At 41.4% G+C, this 16617-nt stretch overlaps 1 protein-coding gene across 20 annotated transcripts in view; it reads left to right on the forward strand.

The window, feature by feature from the left end:
• MICAL3 (microtubule associated monooxygenase, calponin and LIM domain containing 3) overlaps positions 1-16617 on the forward strand; it is a 149193-nt gene that overhangs the window by 114914 nt on the left and 17662 nt on the right. For 16 of the 20 annotated variants that reach the window (XM_058853043.1, XM_058853050.1, XM_058853047.1 and 13 more), the window contains 8 exons: positions 1111-1215; positions 1824-1952; positions 2341-2432; positions 3375-5250; positions 6154-6248; positions 9867-9917; positions 11513-11620; positions 12353-12446. In XM_058853043.1, the coding sequence (XP_058709026.1) occupies positions 1111-1215; positions 1824-1952; positions 2341-2432; positions 3375-5250; positions 6154-6248; positions 9867-9917; positions 11513-11620; positions 12353-12446 (2550 nt within the window). The other 4 variants (XM_058853054.1, XM_058853059.1, XM_058853048.1 and 1 more) reach the window with 3 other exon arrangements.

A 16617-nucleotide genomic window follows, 5' to 3' on the forward strand; every position in this document is an offset into this window, starting at 1 on the left:
TAGGGAGGGTTAGTTTGTTTTCAAGATTGTCTTAATTAGCAATGCAACAATATAAATAGTTCCAAAAGCCATGTTGTCACTAGTAAATAAAAAGGATCAGGAACTGGAAGTGCTCACTTTTTTTTTTTTTTTTAATATTTAAATTATGTTTAGTGGAAATGTTTAACCAAAAAAAACCCAGAAAAAAAAAGTAGCAAATCATCCCCTGTACAGTTTGGGTTTTTTTTAAAATATCATTTAATAATGAGATTTATACTCCACACTTTGGTCTTGTCTCTCCTCCTGTAATTAAATCCTGTCAAAAGAAGTAGTGTCAGATATCATAGTTTCCAGAGTTACAAATTCAAGAATCTTTTCGTTATTTTGACCCAGCAAATCAAATTGTGGTCTGTAAACGAAAAAAAAAAAAGTTTGAAAAAGTTTGAATATGTAATTTGAATTACTTAAAAGTGTCTCAATTAATGATCTGTAATAGAAAAATAGTTTTATATATGCCATTTTAATTACTTTAAAGTATCTCAATTTGTGCACTAGTCAAATGCATTTTCTTAAACCTTACCAAAGACTGCTGTAGCTGCACAGAGTTAAACAGTTTCCAAGTGTCACAATGGTCAATCCCGTAACTAAACTCTCTCTTTGACTTACACCCTCAAAACCGGTTTCAATTTCAAGATGAACAGTCCTGGTTAATTGTGAAGTTTCAGTTTTGACCTAATACTCATATTCTATCAAGTGGTGGTAACTGTTCCATTGTGGTAAAGAAGAAACCAAAATCTTCCTGGAAGAACAGTAACCTTTGTTCTGGTTTGATGTCTTCCCAGTCCCCTTCTCGATTAATTTTTCACACTTGTTGCTCAGAAAAGCCCTGGCAGCTTTCACTACAAGTGCCTTGGAGGCTCCCCAAGGAACAATTCCTTGTTTCGCTGGAGTCTGGAAGTGTCACTTCACCATAGATGTCTCTCCAGGTGACACATTTCAGGATTTCCTCTTTTGACAGTAATTGATAAACATCTCCAGTATAAACCGTCGGTACAGTTCAATACAGAACTTTTTCACTGTGTAGTGTTTGTTTTCTTTTCTTTTTTTCTTCAATATCTGAATATATTCTAGCTCCCTGTGAGGAGGAGGATGTGGAGGATGAGCTGGGCACAGAGCCTGCAGACACAGAAGGGCAGGCAGGTGAAGAGGGAGACACGGGTGCAGAGCTGGATGATGGTAGGGTACCACTGTGCAGCCTTTAAACCTGTTGTGTGAACAGAATGTGTTGGCAATGAACACTTTGCATGAGGGTACTTAAACCTGGTCTTGTTTTTAGAGGTGTGGGAGTTTGTTTCGAGAGGGAGCCAGGAGTGAGGGTCAAAAAGAAAGAGAAGAACCTCAGTGTCCTGGATTATGTAATGAATTTGTCACATCCTCTCACCACGTGTCTTGTGTCTGTATTCAATACTGATCCTGAAGCATAACAGAAATAGAATTAAATTTGTGAAAGTTCCATAATACTATGTCAGAATCCTTCCCTTGCTATTGTAAAATTAACTGCAATTCCCTTAATTGTAAAATTAACTGCATATGGCAGAAAATGTTGACGATTTTCCAGAGATCTGATAAGGCAGGACTTCAGTTACTGATTTAACTCTTTGTACTAACAGTCCAATCATTTACTGCTTACATTTACTGCTTAAATGACTAATTATCACACCAAAAAAAGGAGTGAACATTTAAGTGTCCAGGTTATGGAAGTAGTTAGCACCATGTGAATAGAAAGTAGTACATCCTGATGGGCTTGTATCCAAGTTCTCTTGGTTTTCTCCATCCATGATCAGACGACATCGCATCTGATGCAGAAGCGGAGTTTCGCTTACGTCAGGGTGGTGTAGAAAGGCCAGAACTAAAAGTCTCTGAGGATGAAGAAGAAGAAGAAGCAGAAGGTGCTTCTAGCAGTGTGACAGAAGGTAATCACTCTCTCTTCAGTGCTTGGCTGATGTTAATTGCATTTGAGATAGTCTATACAGTTGTGGGATTTAGGAGAAGAGAGTCTCTTGGATTTGAACCAAGTGGCAAGGTCTGCCCTTGCACTAACATTTTGAGAAGAATGTTCTGAATCCATTAAACAGAGCTTTGTAAAATGTGAGAACCCTTCTAACTGCTTGTTCTTGTAAAAGTCATTACATTAAAAAGTCTGTACCATTATTGACATTTAAAAATTTTTGTTGTGTTCTAGATGTTCAATCTAAAATTTGTAAAAAGCTGAAATTGGTCACTACTTGCTGTGTATAACTTTTAAAAAAGGGTAGAATTTTAATGGTTTATGTATTTTTGGAACATTTTTCCTTTCCTTAGATCCATGCAAGCCATCCATCCCTATCCAGCCCTCTAGTGACAGTGTTCTCCCTCTGTCTCCAGCTGCTAGTCCCAAAGCAAAACAAGCAGAGGTAAGAAAGGGATTCTTATTTTCTACTTAACACTTGTAGTTCAATAAAACAATTTGTTGGATAAACTAAAGAAGACTGACAGCAGTAGGCTCTCCTTCTTTCCTGTCTCTAATATTTATGCTGATCTTGAAATTTGACTTAATTTAGGCTTAAAATATAATGTATGCTCTCTTTCTTTCCTGTCTTCAGAGTTTAGTGGCCCTATCACAGCCACACAAGTTCCCATCACAAAGCCCCAGGCTGAATTACACAGGGTATTTTAATTTCAGTGAGCAGTTAGCTACAGATATATGTGATAAATGTGGGGAGCCATAAGTAAGATGTTTCCTGTTTAGCCTGGTCTGGCTGTCTTTTATGTGCCAAAAGCAGATTCTGTACAGTTGCAATTAAAAATTACAGTGGTAACCAAAGCAGGGTCTCTTTGTTCCAGAGTTCAGCACAGCTCAGCTTAAGGAAGTGAGGCATGCCAGCGTTGTACTGTCGTGTTATCAGCCCTGGAAGGCAGCTTGCAGGTGGATGCAGTGTGTAAGAGCAGAAGTGCACGACCCTTAAAACATTCAATTCAAATTTTCCCTTCCAAATGTTTCAGTTGGTTGCTTTTTGTTTCTTTTTTTTTTTTTTTTTTTAAGGAATTGTTAAAATATTGTCTTGGAGAGTTTTGGAACAGAGCAGTTTACTTTTACAGTGGGCTGAGTCTCATTTGCTGACAGCAGTTTCTGACAACATTTTCTTTCTATTAAAATAAAGTTTGTCTTTTTGATGGCCATCTAATGATTCTATCAGACATAGTTATTGTTTAGCAGGCAGACTTTAGGACATTAAATTAGTGTTTTGATACTTGGATAGTTTCCTTATCTCTAGCTTTGTTAAAAGCAAAAAAAAAAAATCATATTCTCATGTGCCCAGTGATCATTAATTTTCCCCCTTTTCATTTTTCTGTAGGATGTAGAAGATCCCCTGGCTGAAGTACGCCGTGCAATAAAATCCCCAGAGCCACGCTTTTTTCCTGAGCCTTTCGTTCTTGAGGAAAGACCAAAGGATGAAATTCCCAAAGACAGGAAAGTTCAGAGCCCTTTGGTGCCACCATCTCCAGTGTTGTCCCAGCCGGTTGCATCACCAGAAGCCATTGCACCCTCATCACTATCAGAGTCTCAGCCAGGAGCACCAGCACTGCCCTCATCCCCAGCATCTGCCCAAATGCCTATTTGTTCCCAGCCTTTGCCTTCTGCTGAAACATCCATTCCATCCCCCGTGGAGCCTCCAGTGTGTTTCCAACCTGTCCCAGCCTTAACATCGACTCCTTTAGCCAAACTGGCCCTTAGGGGCCAGGATGGTGAGGTGGAAAAACTGGGGAGCCCTACTACTGCAGAGGAAGCCCTGAAACGGAGCAGCCTCGTGGAAGAGTTCTGGATGAAGAGCGCTGAAATCCGGAGGAGCTTAGGGCTCACCCCCGTGGACAGAAACAAACGCTCAGAGAGCAACTTCACTGTGTCTGCTCTGGAGACAACTCCTCAGAAGACTTTCAACAGCAGGAATATTTCAGGGGATGAAAGGATCCATCCTGTGAAACCCCAGCCTGCCCCAAGAAGACAGGGACTATCCAAATTAGAAAATGAGCAGATTTCTCTGCTCACTCCGAAATCCCCATCAGAAAAAGAGCTAAAGATTTCCACTGAAGCACGGGGAGATGTATCCAGCAGCTCTGGGCTTGGCCTTCAGGAGAGCTCATCTAACATGAGAACTATGGCTAGCCAGAGCTTCAACACCTCTGACTCCACCATGCTGACTCCTCCATCGAGCCCGCCCCCACCGCCTCCTCAGAACGAGGAGCCGGCCACGCTGCGTAGGAAGAGGTACCAGGCGCTCTGGCAGAACGAGGTTGAAGCCAGATCACCTCCAACACCAGCATCAACACCTCCTGTCCCCCGACACCAGGAGCCGGCCCCTCCTGCCAAGGAGTCCCCCCCGGCCAGGAGAGACGACGTGCGGAAGTCGTTCGCGGAGAGCGTGGATGAAATTCCGTTTGCCGATGATGTCGAAGACACGTACGATGACAGGACAGAGGATTCAAGCCTTCACGAGAAGTTCTTTACACCTCCCACCAGCAGGCCAAGACCAGAGAAACCACACCTTTTGCCCTTGGTCAGAGAAAATGGTGGTCCACCCTCGATGGAAGGAGGGCTTCACCAAAAGAAGAGAGTGTTCCCTGACATTTCTGTGGAGGCCAAGGAGCTTGCTGAAGAAAGAATGAGAGCCAGAGAGAAATCTGTCAAGAGCCCGGCTCTACGTGATGCCATGGCCAAGCACTTGTGTAAGATGAAAGATATGGAGATGGCTGCTGCTCCTGCTACTGGGGCCACGAGGGCACGAAAGGCATCTTCTATGCCCTTGAAGACCAAAGAGTTGTTTTATGACTCTCCAAAGCATTTGGCCTTGAAATTAGCAGAGGGATCCGCACGAAAACATAATTCTGCTACTGAGAAGTACTCCACTCCTCCTGCTGATATGGCTGGGCCTGAAGGGTCTGTCAGCTCTTCAGAAGGCTCCAGTGGGAAGAGTAAGAAAAGAAGTTCCCTCTTCTCCCCTCGTAAGAACAAAAAGGAGAAGAAATCCAAAAATGATAGCAGACTTTCTGACAAATCTAGTGGTGGGACAGAGGAAGCAACAAAGCCGAGGTCGTTATGGAAGTCTGTTTTCTCTGGCTATAAGAAAGACAAGAAGAAAAAGGCTGATGAGAAATCCTGCCCAAGTACTCCCTCAAGTAATGCCACCGTGGATTCTGGCAAGCACAAACCCTCTCCACTGATTACAGCTGCAGGTATAACAGATAACTGCCTCTGCACTGTGCACTTCTCCTACTTTTCTAAGGTATCCTTGAAAGTAGTTTTGGTTTGCTTTGTCATTCAGCTGCTGCTCCCCAGTGGCAGAGGGGCAGAGCGGGGTAAGTGCTAGGGACTAGATTTGTGTGTCTGCATACTGACAGAATCCACTGGGAAAAGAAAAAAAATGGAACCCTAACTAAAAGCTTAACTCTCAATATGTACAAGGCACATCTGTTTTATGTCTTAGATTTGAGAAATAAGCATTATTTGTTGGAATTTGTGACATTTCATCCCTACTTTACATCTGATCTTCATTTTTTTCTTTGGCTGATCTCTTTTCTTTCTTTCCACCTGGCTCCGTGGAAGCTGAAGACTGCAGAGATGCTGTTATTCCTGTTCTCAGTAATCTGGTGGCTCTCTGCTGATCTCTGAAGGAAGGACTTGGCAGCCTCCTGTAAATCATTCACATGCCCACCAGTTGCAGGCAGAGATGTTTAATGGCATCTTGGGATACAGTAAATAAGTTGCCCATAAATACAATTGAAAACTGTTACATTTCTCTGGCATTGTACAAACAGCCAATACAGAGCCAGCTGCTGTCATTCCAAATGCTGTATCTATCCTAAGAGCATTGATACAGCACAAAAAGAGAGCCATGAGCATTATTTCTAACAGCATTTGAAGAAAGTGGTGCTCTCTTAGAACAGCTCAAACTCATGCTGGTCATTTCATGTAGCAGGGCTTCTTTGATCCCTCCCAAGAAACACAACTGACACTGACATAAAAGGACTGAATAATTTTGGTGCTCAAACAAACAACCTACAGCTGAGCTCTGAAGAGTGTACAGAAATAATTGTTACCACTTCTCTAACTTCCCCTTCCTGTTCCCAACTTTGCAGATTTACAGCTCCGTCAACACCTGAGTTTCTCAGAGGACTCCGACCTCTCCAGCGATGACATTCTGGAACGCTCCTCCCAGAAATCCAAACGAGAGGTATGTAGGTGGGAAATGCATTTTAGATGGATCTAGCACCATTCAGATCACAGATTCAGGGACTCACATCAGAAACTTAGCTGATTAATGTTGTTGTTTTTACTCCTTCTCCCATGGAGCAGGTTTCCCTGTGACTTGGCTGACTATCCTATCTAAAATAAGATGGTTTCACTTGTTTTCATGATTACAGGCTACTCTCCACTGTTTTTATGTGAAGAATCCATTGTCTCACTGTCCCATTACTTTACTGGGCACTAAGAGGAGACAGACTGGCCTGTAGGCTCCTGGGTATTCCTTTTTCCCCTGTTTAAAAATGGGATTTTGTTTCCCCTTTTCTAGTCACTGGGAACTCCACCTGCTGACACAGGTTTTTTAATATGATGGGCAGTGGCTCAGGCCCTTTCTCTGCCAATTCCCTCAGGGCTTGTGCACCTGTAGGTGCCTTCGATGTTTTCAAAGGTGACTTTCTCCTACACGGGCAGTTCTTCATTCTCCCAACCCCTTCTGTGACTGGGATGGTGTGGCTGGAGCCACTTGCTGGTGAAAATCAGGGCAAAGTTTGAGTACCTCAGCTTTTTCCATATCCTGGATAACCAGGTTTCCAGTTTCCTTCTGGAGGGGGCCCACGTTTTCCCTAGTTTTCCTTTATCACTGACATACCTATAGAAGTTTTCCTTGTTGCCATTGATGTCCCTGGGCAGATTTAATTCTGTCAGGGCCTTATCTCTCCTAACCTGATCCCTGACTGCTTGGAGAATTTCTCTGTATTCCTCCCAGGCTACCTGCCCTTACTTCTACCCTCTGTAGACTTCCTTTGCTATTTGAGTTTATCCCTTGTTCACCCACACAGCATTTTTGCCTGACTTCCTCTTTGTTAGGATGCATTGCTTCTGAGGTTGGAGGAGGCAATCCTTGAGTTTTAACCAGCTTTCCTGGTCCCCTCCTCTCTCCAGGGCTTTATCCCATGGCACTCTACTAAGCAGATCCATGAAGAAGCCAAAGTCTGCTCTCCTGAAGTCCAGGGTAGGGAGCTTGCTGTGCACCTCCCTACTGACCTTGAGATTTAGTATAAGGATTTAGTTTAATTGCACACATTTATATGTGGAAAATGTATGGTGAAAGCAAAGTTTCAAAGTTATTTTTAAACTATTTGGTTCAATTTTAGAATGTCACTGTTAATGCCAAAACAAGGGAATAATTTAAGGAACTGTTTGATCTTAGTAATGAAGAATCCTGCTTTCATTCCTGAGAGCCTCTAAGCTTTGCTAGACAGAACTGACAAGGTTTGGAGGAATATGTAGAGATGTTATTGACCCCACAGAACACCAAGGTTCTTCTTGTATACCAAAATGAAAACTGTGTTCCCACTGTTCTTCTCTGGTGGTGCCTGGTACACATGTTAAAAAAGCCCAAGAAGAAAAGAGCCTCTGGGAGGGAAATGTCACAGGCACAGTGACCTGTGCCTCCTTTCTCAAACCTGTCATCCCATGTGCACAAATCAGTCTCAGATGCCAAGTTGATCCTTGGCTGAGATGGCAAAGGCATGGAAATACTGTAAATTGAAGTGTCATATGAAATGCTTTCAAAGTATATATATTAGAATGAACTAGAATAGCTAATGAATGAATTTAAGGTTGGTGGAAGAAATTGATGAACTAAATAGGAATTTTCTGTATTTACTTATCTCTCTTTTAATCTCTTTCCCTAGTTGGTCTAGATCTCATCTGAGAGGAAGATTATTTTGTTTTTATTTTCTTCCCTTTTTTCTCTCCCCCTTCCATTCCCCCTTGCATGCCCTCAAGGCGTTTCATGAGAAATTCTGCATTTTCCAAGAGATGCAGAAGAATGAGGTACCTGGGGCCAGCAGAGGACAGATACCCAATACCTGGGGTTCAGATAAGAGTTACAGAGTTTTTGGTTTGCCTTGGTCATTTTTTTTCTATACTGGGCCACTTAGATTTAAAATGGCTTTTGCAGAAAGAAAGCTCACATCTCTAAGCACAGGAGGGGATGACACTGGCAGGTGCCTGGGATCCTCCTACTGAAAAGATCTCACAAGCTCTGCTAAGGGTGTGGTGGAAGTGTCTCATTTTCACTCATATGCTGTTGCTGGAGTTACATTAAGAATTTATTTCCTCAGCATCTGCCTGTTTTCTTAAGAATAGTTTTGAGAATGTATTTTTTTAGAGGATATGGATCTGAAAACTTGACTCACCTCATTTTGTTATATCCTATCCAAGGATGTAGAATATACATGCAAACACTGAAATGCCTTGCTGTCAAAAGAAATGTAACCAAATTTTGAGTCTGACCAAGTTGGGTTTGTACTGGTTTGGGGTGGGAGTTGTATTTTTTAAGTTATAACCTGCCTGCTACTTTATATGGGTAAGAGCTGACTTACTGTGTGCTACTTAACTTTTATGTGAACCCCTTCTCCAAACTGAAATCCTGTTCATGCTGCTTTTTTGGTAATGTAGTGAGCTTGCTTCCCAGACAGCCTGCTCTGTTCAGCCTGTTCTTTGTGACCAGCAGTGAGTTAATTCAGTCTTGTTTAATGTGGTGTCTTTCAAGAGAAGCATCTTGTCAAGAATTCCTAACGTGGGTGTTGTGTTTGTAGGTGTATTGTCACCATGTGTGTGTTTGTCATTGTTCCTGTGCACTTGTGGTGTTGTGCTCAGGTGTTCACCACCACAGGTAGCTTGCTTTTTCCTGGAGCCTGCAGACATGCTGGTGTTGTTCTCTGGCTTCTCATTTGTGACTTAGTTAATTGAATGTGAGAGTGCAAAATGCTGTCTGTTTGCCCAGAGTGGCACAATGCCTTCTTCTGGACTTCATGACACGAAGGGAAATTTACCTCTCTTCTTAGCAAATAAAGCCAAGTGCTTTACTTGCGTTATTTTTGTGTACAGGGTAGCATAGAATGTCCTTGGCTAAGTAGTGATTTCCCCCTCCTTTTCCTGCTCCTTTCCCCCTCCAATTTTAGCTCCTCAAGCTCTTTGGAGGCTCTCTTTTTAGACAAGGAGGTTCCATTTCTGCAGGACTCATAACCCCCTCTGAGCCCATCTGCTGCTTCTTATTTCATGAAGCAGTGAGTAAGATTTATGATGTTGGTTAAATGTCAATTATAATTTTTATGAAATAGAGATAATTTAAAACTGTAGAATAAGCACAACTCCTAAGAGAGACTGTAAATCAGAATATAAATGGAGAGTTGTGTGACAAGGTAATAGATGTTTGGCTGAGCCAGTTCAAACCAAATATGTTCCAGAAATAAGCCATTATTCCAAATCCTAAGCCAGAATTTCATACTCATACAGGTAGACAAAGGCCAAGTAATTCCTCTAGAAAAAGGTATTTCCAAGGTGACTGTATCTTCAAGGAGGCTGCCAAAACTAATTGCCCTCAGGAAAGTGCTAGAAACTTGATTTTGTGACCAGAAGTTCCATTGTGCTTCATCAGTCCGGGTCACGTTCAGCATTTGCACAATTTCATTTCATGTAAAAACCACTTTGTTTTATTACTGTGCACCTGTTTTCAATGTTGAACTGATTTTGCTTCATTTTGTGCGTTTTTGTTTTTTTTTTTTATTTTCCTCCCTTTACCATTCCCCTTTTAAAGTCGATCTATGTACCACACGCCTTGGCATTCAAGAGATCATACTCGTCAAAGGTAGTGTCTCCATTCCCACTAGTTGGCCATTGTTGCATTGCATGTCCCCCTCTACATTAACCCATTGAACCCATAGCTCTGCACCACGTGTGCACTAACATCAACACTGACTGTGCATGCCTGAGATGTTAGCAGACATGGGCAGCAAATTCTTTGTAGAGGATGTCTCCCAAAAATGCATTAAGCTGTGAAATGTCTGGTCGGAATGCATGCGTTCATCAGTGCGCCACTGTACGGTGATGTGGACGGTCTACATGCTTCAGAACAAATTGGTTTTCAAGGCACTTAAATATGTTTGCATATTCTTCTTTTTTAATATTTCCAATGGGAGTTCAAATGAATCATCACACTTTAATCAGCAGCTGTCAAAATTGCTGAGTTGCCTCAAATGTTAGTGAAATTCTGTATCAAGCTGAAATCAAGGCAGAAGCTGCTGCTTTCTGAAATTCTTATTGTCTTGTCTTTGCAGTCACAACAGTGTTACACCAGACAGAAAGGTCATGTGCTCTGTCACTTTACCTTCTAATCTGAGTACCATTGTGTTTTCAAAAAAGAAAGAGTAAAGTGTGAGCTTTTTGAAGCTTTAACAGTGGTGCTTGCCAATGACCTACCCAAGGGATTTTTAATTAAGCTGTGATCCTCCCTTAAACTCTGTTCACTGAGAACCATCAAGAGGTAGGCTGACCAATGTGGCAGTACAATAACTAGATCAAGCATATTTTAGGGTGATCTGATATAACATTCTGTTCTTGAAGTTGACTGTCCATGGAGGAGATCTCTTTCCAGAAGTGGAAGACACGTTTACATCAGTCCCTTAAGGCTTTACATTACATGTACATGAGAAAAGAGGCTTTTTCTTCACTGTAGTTTACTCAGTGCAGTTGTCAAATGTTTTTTGACACTCTTAAAACTCTTTGAGAGAAAGCCTTTCTAGGCTACAATCTATCCAATTGGTGTATTTGGTAAGATCCTAAACCAAATTTCAGTAGTTTTAAAAAGACAGTCTTAAAATACTAGTTCCACTGACAGAAAAGAAGAGGAAATACCCTTCTATTTCTATAAGCATAGCTTTTCCCCTTTTGGATGGCTTCTTATTGGTGGTGCAATATTCTACAGTAGTCTATAATAATTTCTTAGTTTACACTGCTGTAACTGTTATGTAGACAAGCCTTTATCCTCTTTAAATGAAATCAAGGGGACCCCTATCAAGATGAACCCTCTGTATGGTGGGCACTCACTGATTTATCTAAATCCATTTGGCTAAATTTATTAAGAAATGGAAATTACTGAGAATAAAAACTGGTTTGATCTTTGGGAAGAGGTTTCATATAGCAGTGGAAGGCAGGGGTGGGATATCATATAAAATCACAGCTTTGCAGCTGGCTTAAATGCTTCTTCACTCCTGATTTGATCCTGAAATTGTTGCTCACTGCACTGTGAACACCTTTGCCTACAGAAGCTTGACTTTTGACACAGCCATGGCAAAGACAGAACACCTCCCTTCTGAGATTTTTGGAAGAGAAAATGGTCATCCCTGCCCCTGTATCATCTCTGAGCATGTAAATAAGATCTGTTGCTGTTTTTCCTTCCTTCAGAGGGCCTACACAGAAGAGGAGCTGAACGCCAAGCTGACGCGGCGAGTACAGAAAGCTGCCCGCAGACAAGCCAAGCAAGAGGAGCTAAAGAGGTTACACAGAGCTCAGGTACCTCACAAGCCTCTTGTCATGGCACACAGCTAGCTCTGTGTGAAAGCACCCTGATCCTGACATTCCTGTGACTGTAGCAGAACACAATCCTCTCTTTCTACATGAGTGCTCCCTCTTTCAAGTTTCATGCCATGCCACAGAGAAGCGAAGGATGGCTGAAACCTATCGCGAGAGTTTTACAGTGAGAAAAATCATGCCCATAACTCCTTTCTAGCTGGAGATGGATGAACCATCATGCACTGAATGGAACAGTGATACTCAGATAATGCCTGATGGAGCTGCTCCTGTCATTGCTTTGCTAGGTTATGCTGGTGGGTGATGTGTTATCAAATTACCCTTTTATTACCTTTAATTACAGACAGTGAGTCTGCTGGAAAACTGTTAACATCATTTATGAGTGATGGGATTTGTCAAGGCAGGGGCTCAGCTGACTGAGTAGCATCACCTTTCAGTTCAGTGTTCAGAAAGGTGATAGGAGTTCTAGCAAATAAATGAATATCAAGATGTTTGCAAATTTAAGGGTTGAGATACAACAGGGTTATATCTCAACCCTGTGAGATACACACACTGGAATCTGTGATGCTTGCTGTTGAAACAGGGTGTTGTTGAATACAAAGTCTTGTTTTTGAAAAGGCAAATCTGACAGAAGTCTCTTAGTGCTGGATGTGTGCTGCAGACAGAGCAAGAGAATTGCTTTGGTGAGGCTCAGCTCCATTCTTCTCTGAACAGATTATCCAGAGGCAGTTGGAACAAGTGGAAGAGAAGCAGAGGCAACTCGAGGAGAGAGGAGTTGCTGTGGAGAAGGCCCTTCGAGGAGAAGCAGGTATCCATCACAATTTGGTTTGGTTTTCCATGTTTTCTTACCAAGTGCTTGTGCAGTAATCCGTAGCTGTTTGGATTTTAGAGGCAATTTGACCATTAGAGCCTAGAGACTGAGCCCAGTGTGAACCTGTTCTCCCTTCTCCACTATCTTTCTGAGGCCTTGTTTTCCTTTGTTTCTTCTAATTCTGGGAGTTCCCTGTTGGCAGAGACTTAGTCCATTTACCTTTGCCTGAGGTGTAGGAGATAATTTTCCAGCTACTACTAATGGCTGACTGTTTCTGAGTATTACTGGATGCAGGGGTTTCCCAGCTGCCACTCACAGCAAGTTGTCACAGTAAGACAACCCTGTTTGTATATTAAGGAAATAATTGTGAAACTGTGTGTGCTTTCTCTCTATTGTGTTGGATTATCAAGGTAGTGTCCTTACAAGGGACCATCACAGAACATCTTCCTCACTGCACAGCCCAGCACACCGGCTACTTCTGACAAAGTTGTGCAGAGCAGAAATGCACACGTGTACTGAAAGGTATCCATGTCAAGCTGTTAAAACAAATGCTGTGTGTACTTGAAATAAAATTAAATGAGTATCATCTGATCTGGCAAGCATATGAGTGGAGGAGTATCTGGTTCAGATAATGCTGATAGTACTATAATGATTTGGAAAACAAAATCCTCAATTTGCAAGGAGTCAAATATCCAACAGGCAAATGCAGTGTGTGTATACCAGTCAAGGCCAGGATTATGTACCTGATCACAAGGGTCAGAGTTCAGAAATGGCAACAGTGAAACAGATGTTTGAAAAATGTTTGCTTGTTGCTTGAAGAGCCACATCTATGCCTCTGAAGATGGAGCTTGATTAAGCAGTGAGGGTGCACCAGAGAAAAAGTCTGTTGTGGACTTCCTGCCAGCTTTTCCTGTGGATTCAGGCAGGATTAGATATGTCTGGTGTGCCAAAGGAGCAAGGCTGAGTGCTCACCAAAGCAAATAGGTACTACAAGTGTGAAGAAGAGTCTTGAGGACTTCAGTATGTTTATGATCAGGCTGTCTTTTTTCATTTGTGGGATCAAAAAAATAGGCTTGTTCAAATGCCTGTCTTTGTGGACCTGCCTCCTTCCTTATGCTGTGTGTTCCTGTGTAGCCCCACTCTGTTCTCTGGCCTGCCAGTTAGTGCATTTACTAAACCCACCCCCATTGTTTCTAATGGTTCTTTTCATTTTGCTTCTTTCCATCTGCAAGTCCAAATAATCTTGATTATTGAGCTGCTGAATGACTTTTCATGTAAGACATGCCAGCATAAATGGGAGATCTTAGCAGCTGAGGGCATATTATTCATGGCAGAGTTTTCTCACTGAAGCATCATAGAATGCCTAAAAGAATCATAGAATGCCTAAAACACGTTCAGAGAGGACACAATATGTCCAAGAGTAAGAGTTACAATTTTATATGCAGAGTAAACCTTTAGATAAACAGCTTCTCACTCCCAGCTCTCCCAAATGGAAGCAGTCATAGATGAGCTTGTGCATTTGTGTATTTCCTAGAACTGTGAAATTGTGGATTCTGCTTTGCAAAAGGGATCTCTTTGCTTCAGGAAGTCTCTAGGGTATGCTTTGCTCTTGCAAAATATTTCTATCAACAGGTTGAATGCTATGTTTGCAGAAGCTTAATTCTGACATAAAGAATTCACCATCCTAAATTCTTTCCCTTATTTCAGGGGATTAACCAGAAACACATTCTGTTGGGGTGGGGAAAAAAAAGCATGTTCTGATCTGTGTTGTCTGAAACACAAGATTATAAATCAATTCCATGCTTCACCTCTCTAGGTCCTCTTGCATGGCCACAGAATCATTTAGGTTAGAAAAGACCTCTAAGATCATGAGTCCAACAATTAACCCAGCACTGCCAAGCCCACCATTAAACCATGTCCCTAAAATACCACATCCACATACCTTTTAAATACCTCCAGGATGGGGCCTCCAGGGCTTGACAAACCTTTCCATGAAGAAATGTTCCCTAATACCCAAACTAAACCTCCCCTGGCACAACTTGAGGCCATTTCCTCTTGTATTGTTTGTTACTTGGGAGAAGAGACCAACCCCCACCTGGCTACAGCCTCCTTTCATGAAGTTGTAGAGAGCAGTGAGGTTTCCCCTCAGCTTCTTTTCCAGATATTTTATCTATGTTTGCAATAAAAATAACTGAATTCCTTCTTTTTGAGAATTCACATTCCATAAAGTTAATTTCTGCCTGCAATATCCACCAATTATTCAAGAGGGAAATATCATTTTTCTGTCATCTGCATTGTGACCTAACAGCAACCACTACATTCAGCAAGGACTGCTGTGTAAAGGTGTGGAGTCATGCTCTTGTTTCTGATCAGTCACTCCCCTAATAAAACCATGAAAATAGAAGCTCCAAAAGGGAAAGGCAGTGTGTAAAAAAAGAAATCTCTTTATAGGGTTGTGCAAGGAGAAAAAATGGGGGAGCTGGGGAGGTGTCTGCTGTGCACTTACTTTGTCCACGTGAATAGAGAAGGATTGCAGTACAGCATGGAAATAATGGCTCTTCCATAGGCAGCAGCCAGTGTTAACTGTTCTTGGACAATGTATTAGGCTCTGTAATGAGTGGGATTTTCAGGTTCCTTCCCTGCAGGGAAGGAAAAAAAATCACTTATTGATCAGCATTTAAATATCAAGTTTTGGGTAATGTTAACAGTAGTTCCTTACTACTTAAAAATTCAGACAGAAGAAACAGAATTCTGCAACTTGCATTGATTCTTTTCTTTTTCTGTTATAGAAAAAAACAGACAAGACCATCTGAACTATTTCTCTAGGTAGTTTATCATCTTCTAGCATATTGCTTCTTAGTCATCTTCCTGTCTGTAAAGAACTGCAAATTTTTCTTTTGTAGAGGTCTTCCACTAACTTAAATTCCTCAAATCTCTCACAGCTGGGCCACTTTCCATTTTTAGAAAAAAGTATTTTTCAGTATGATTGGTAAGAATGAAAACCAGTTCTATAGATAAAAATTTATTTACTTAGAATAATTTTGTTTCTACTTTCTACCCATTTTGCATCATCCTTAATATGTTATTGGCAAGTAACTTATGCTGAGAAGATTGTCAGTAATAAATTCTTCACAGTGATGACCTGCTGTTTTCCTGAGAGGTTACAGCTTTAGATCCTAGCAATAGATACAGGCAGCTCAATATTCTTTCCAGAGATTTCACCCATTATCTGCTATTTATCAAGGTGGAATATTTATGGGGTGATACTTGCTCTTCAACTAATCAAACTCAGAAACATTTTGGAGGTCACCATCAACTTTAATTCTGACAAAATAATAGTACTTTCTTGGCTATCTCCTTTTTTTAAATTAGCTCAGCCTCAGGCATGGCACAGTTGGTCGTTTATTCTTTCAAAAGCTGAATGCTCCATCTAACATTTAGTTTCTGATTCAGAAAAATCTCACAACCTGTGATTACTTAATTGCCTTAATATGTTCTCTGTGTTCTCTGTGATTTATCTTTGAAAAATCTCAGCCTTTGATAGTTGCATTCATAACAAGAATGAATGATTAGGAAGGTAAGCTTTATTTCAAGTGGCAGTGTAAACTGTTTCAGGGGCAAGTCTGTCATACACAGATGGTCTGAGCTACTGTCATCCCTTGTTTTCCTTCCCTCCCTGCCCCCTCCCTACTGCATCACAGTATTTCATTACAGTGGTAAGGCAGGATCTCAATGAAAAATTTCCTCAGTTTTCTCTGGTGTCCCAAGAGACACCTTGAATGAGTTAATTAACGTAATACAATATTACTAATGCAACAGTACTTTGTTTTATAGTGCATTCGCCTGTTTGGACATGCTAATGACTTGGATTTCCTCTGTGAATTTTTCTTCTTTTTCAATTATTAACTTAAAAATATGTCAAATCAGAAATTTCCAGAACCTTCCTTTTATTCCCTCTAGCATAAACCTTGATAGACATTTTTAAGAGCTTGGAAAACATCTACTGTCAGATCAATACTGAGAAGTTTAAGAGCCACCTCTTTACATCAAATGAATCATATGCAGTGAGAAATATTGCTCTCAGTACTTCCATCTGTCTCCTCCCTACGAAATGTTCCACAGTGCTACACTCATGGTGCACCTGTCTCTAGCAGCTGTGGAAATGCAC

Source organism: Poecile atricapillus, chromosome 18 (genome assembly GCF_030490865.1).
Source record: "Poecile atricapillus isolate bPoeAtr1 chromosome 18, bPoeAtr1.hap1, whole genome shotgun sequence".
NCBI lineage: Eukaryota > Metazoa > Chordata > Aves > Passeriformes > Paridae > Poecile > Poecile atricapillus.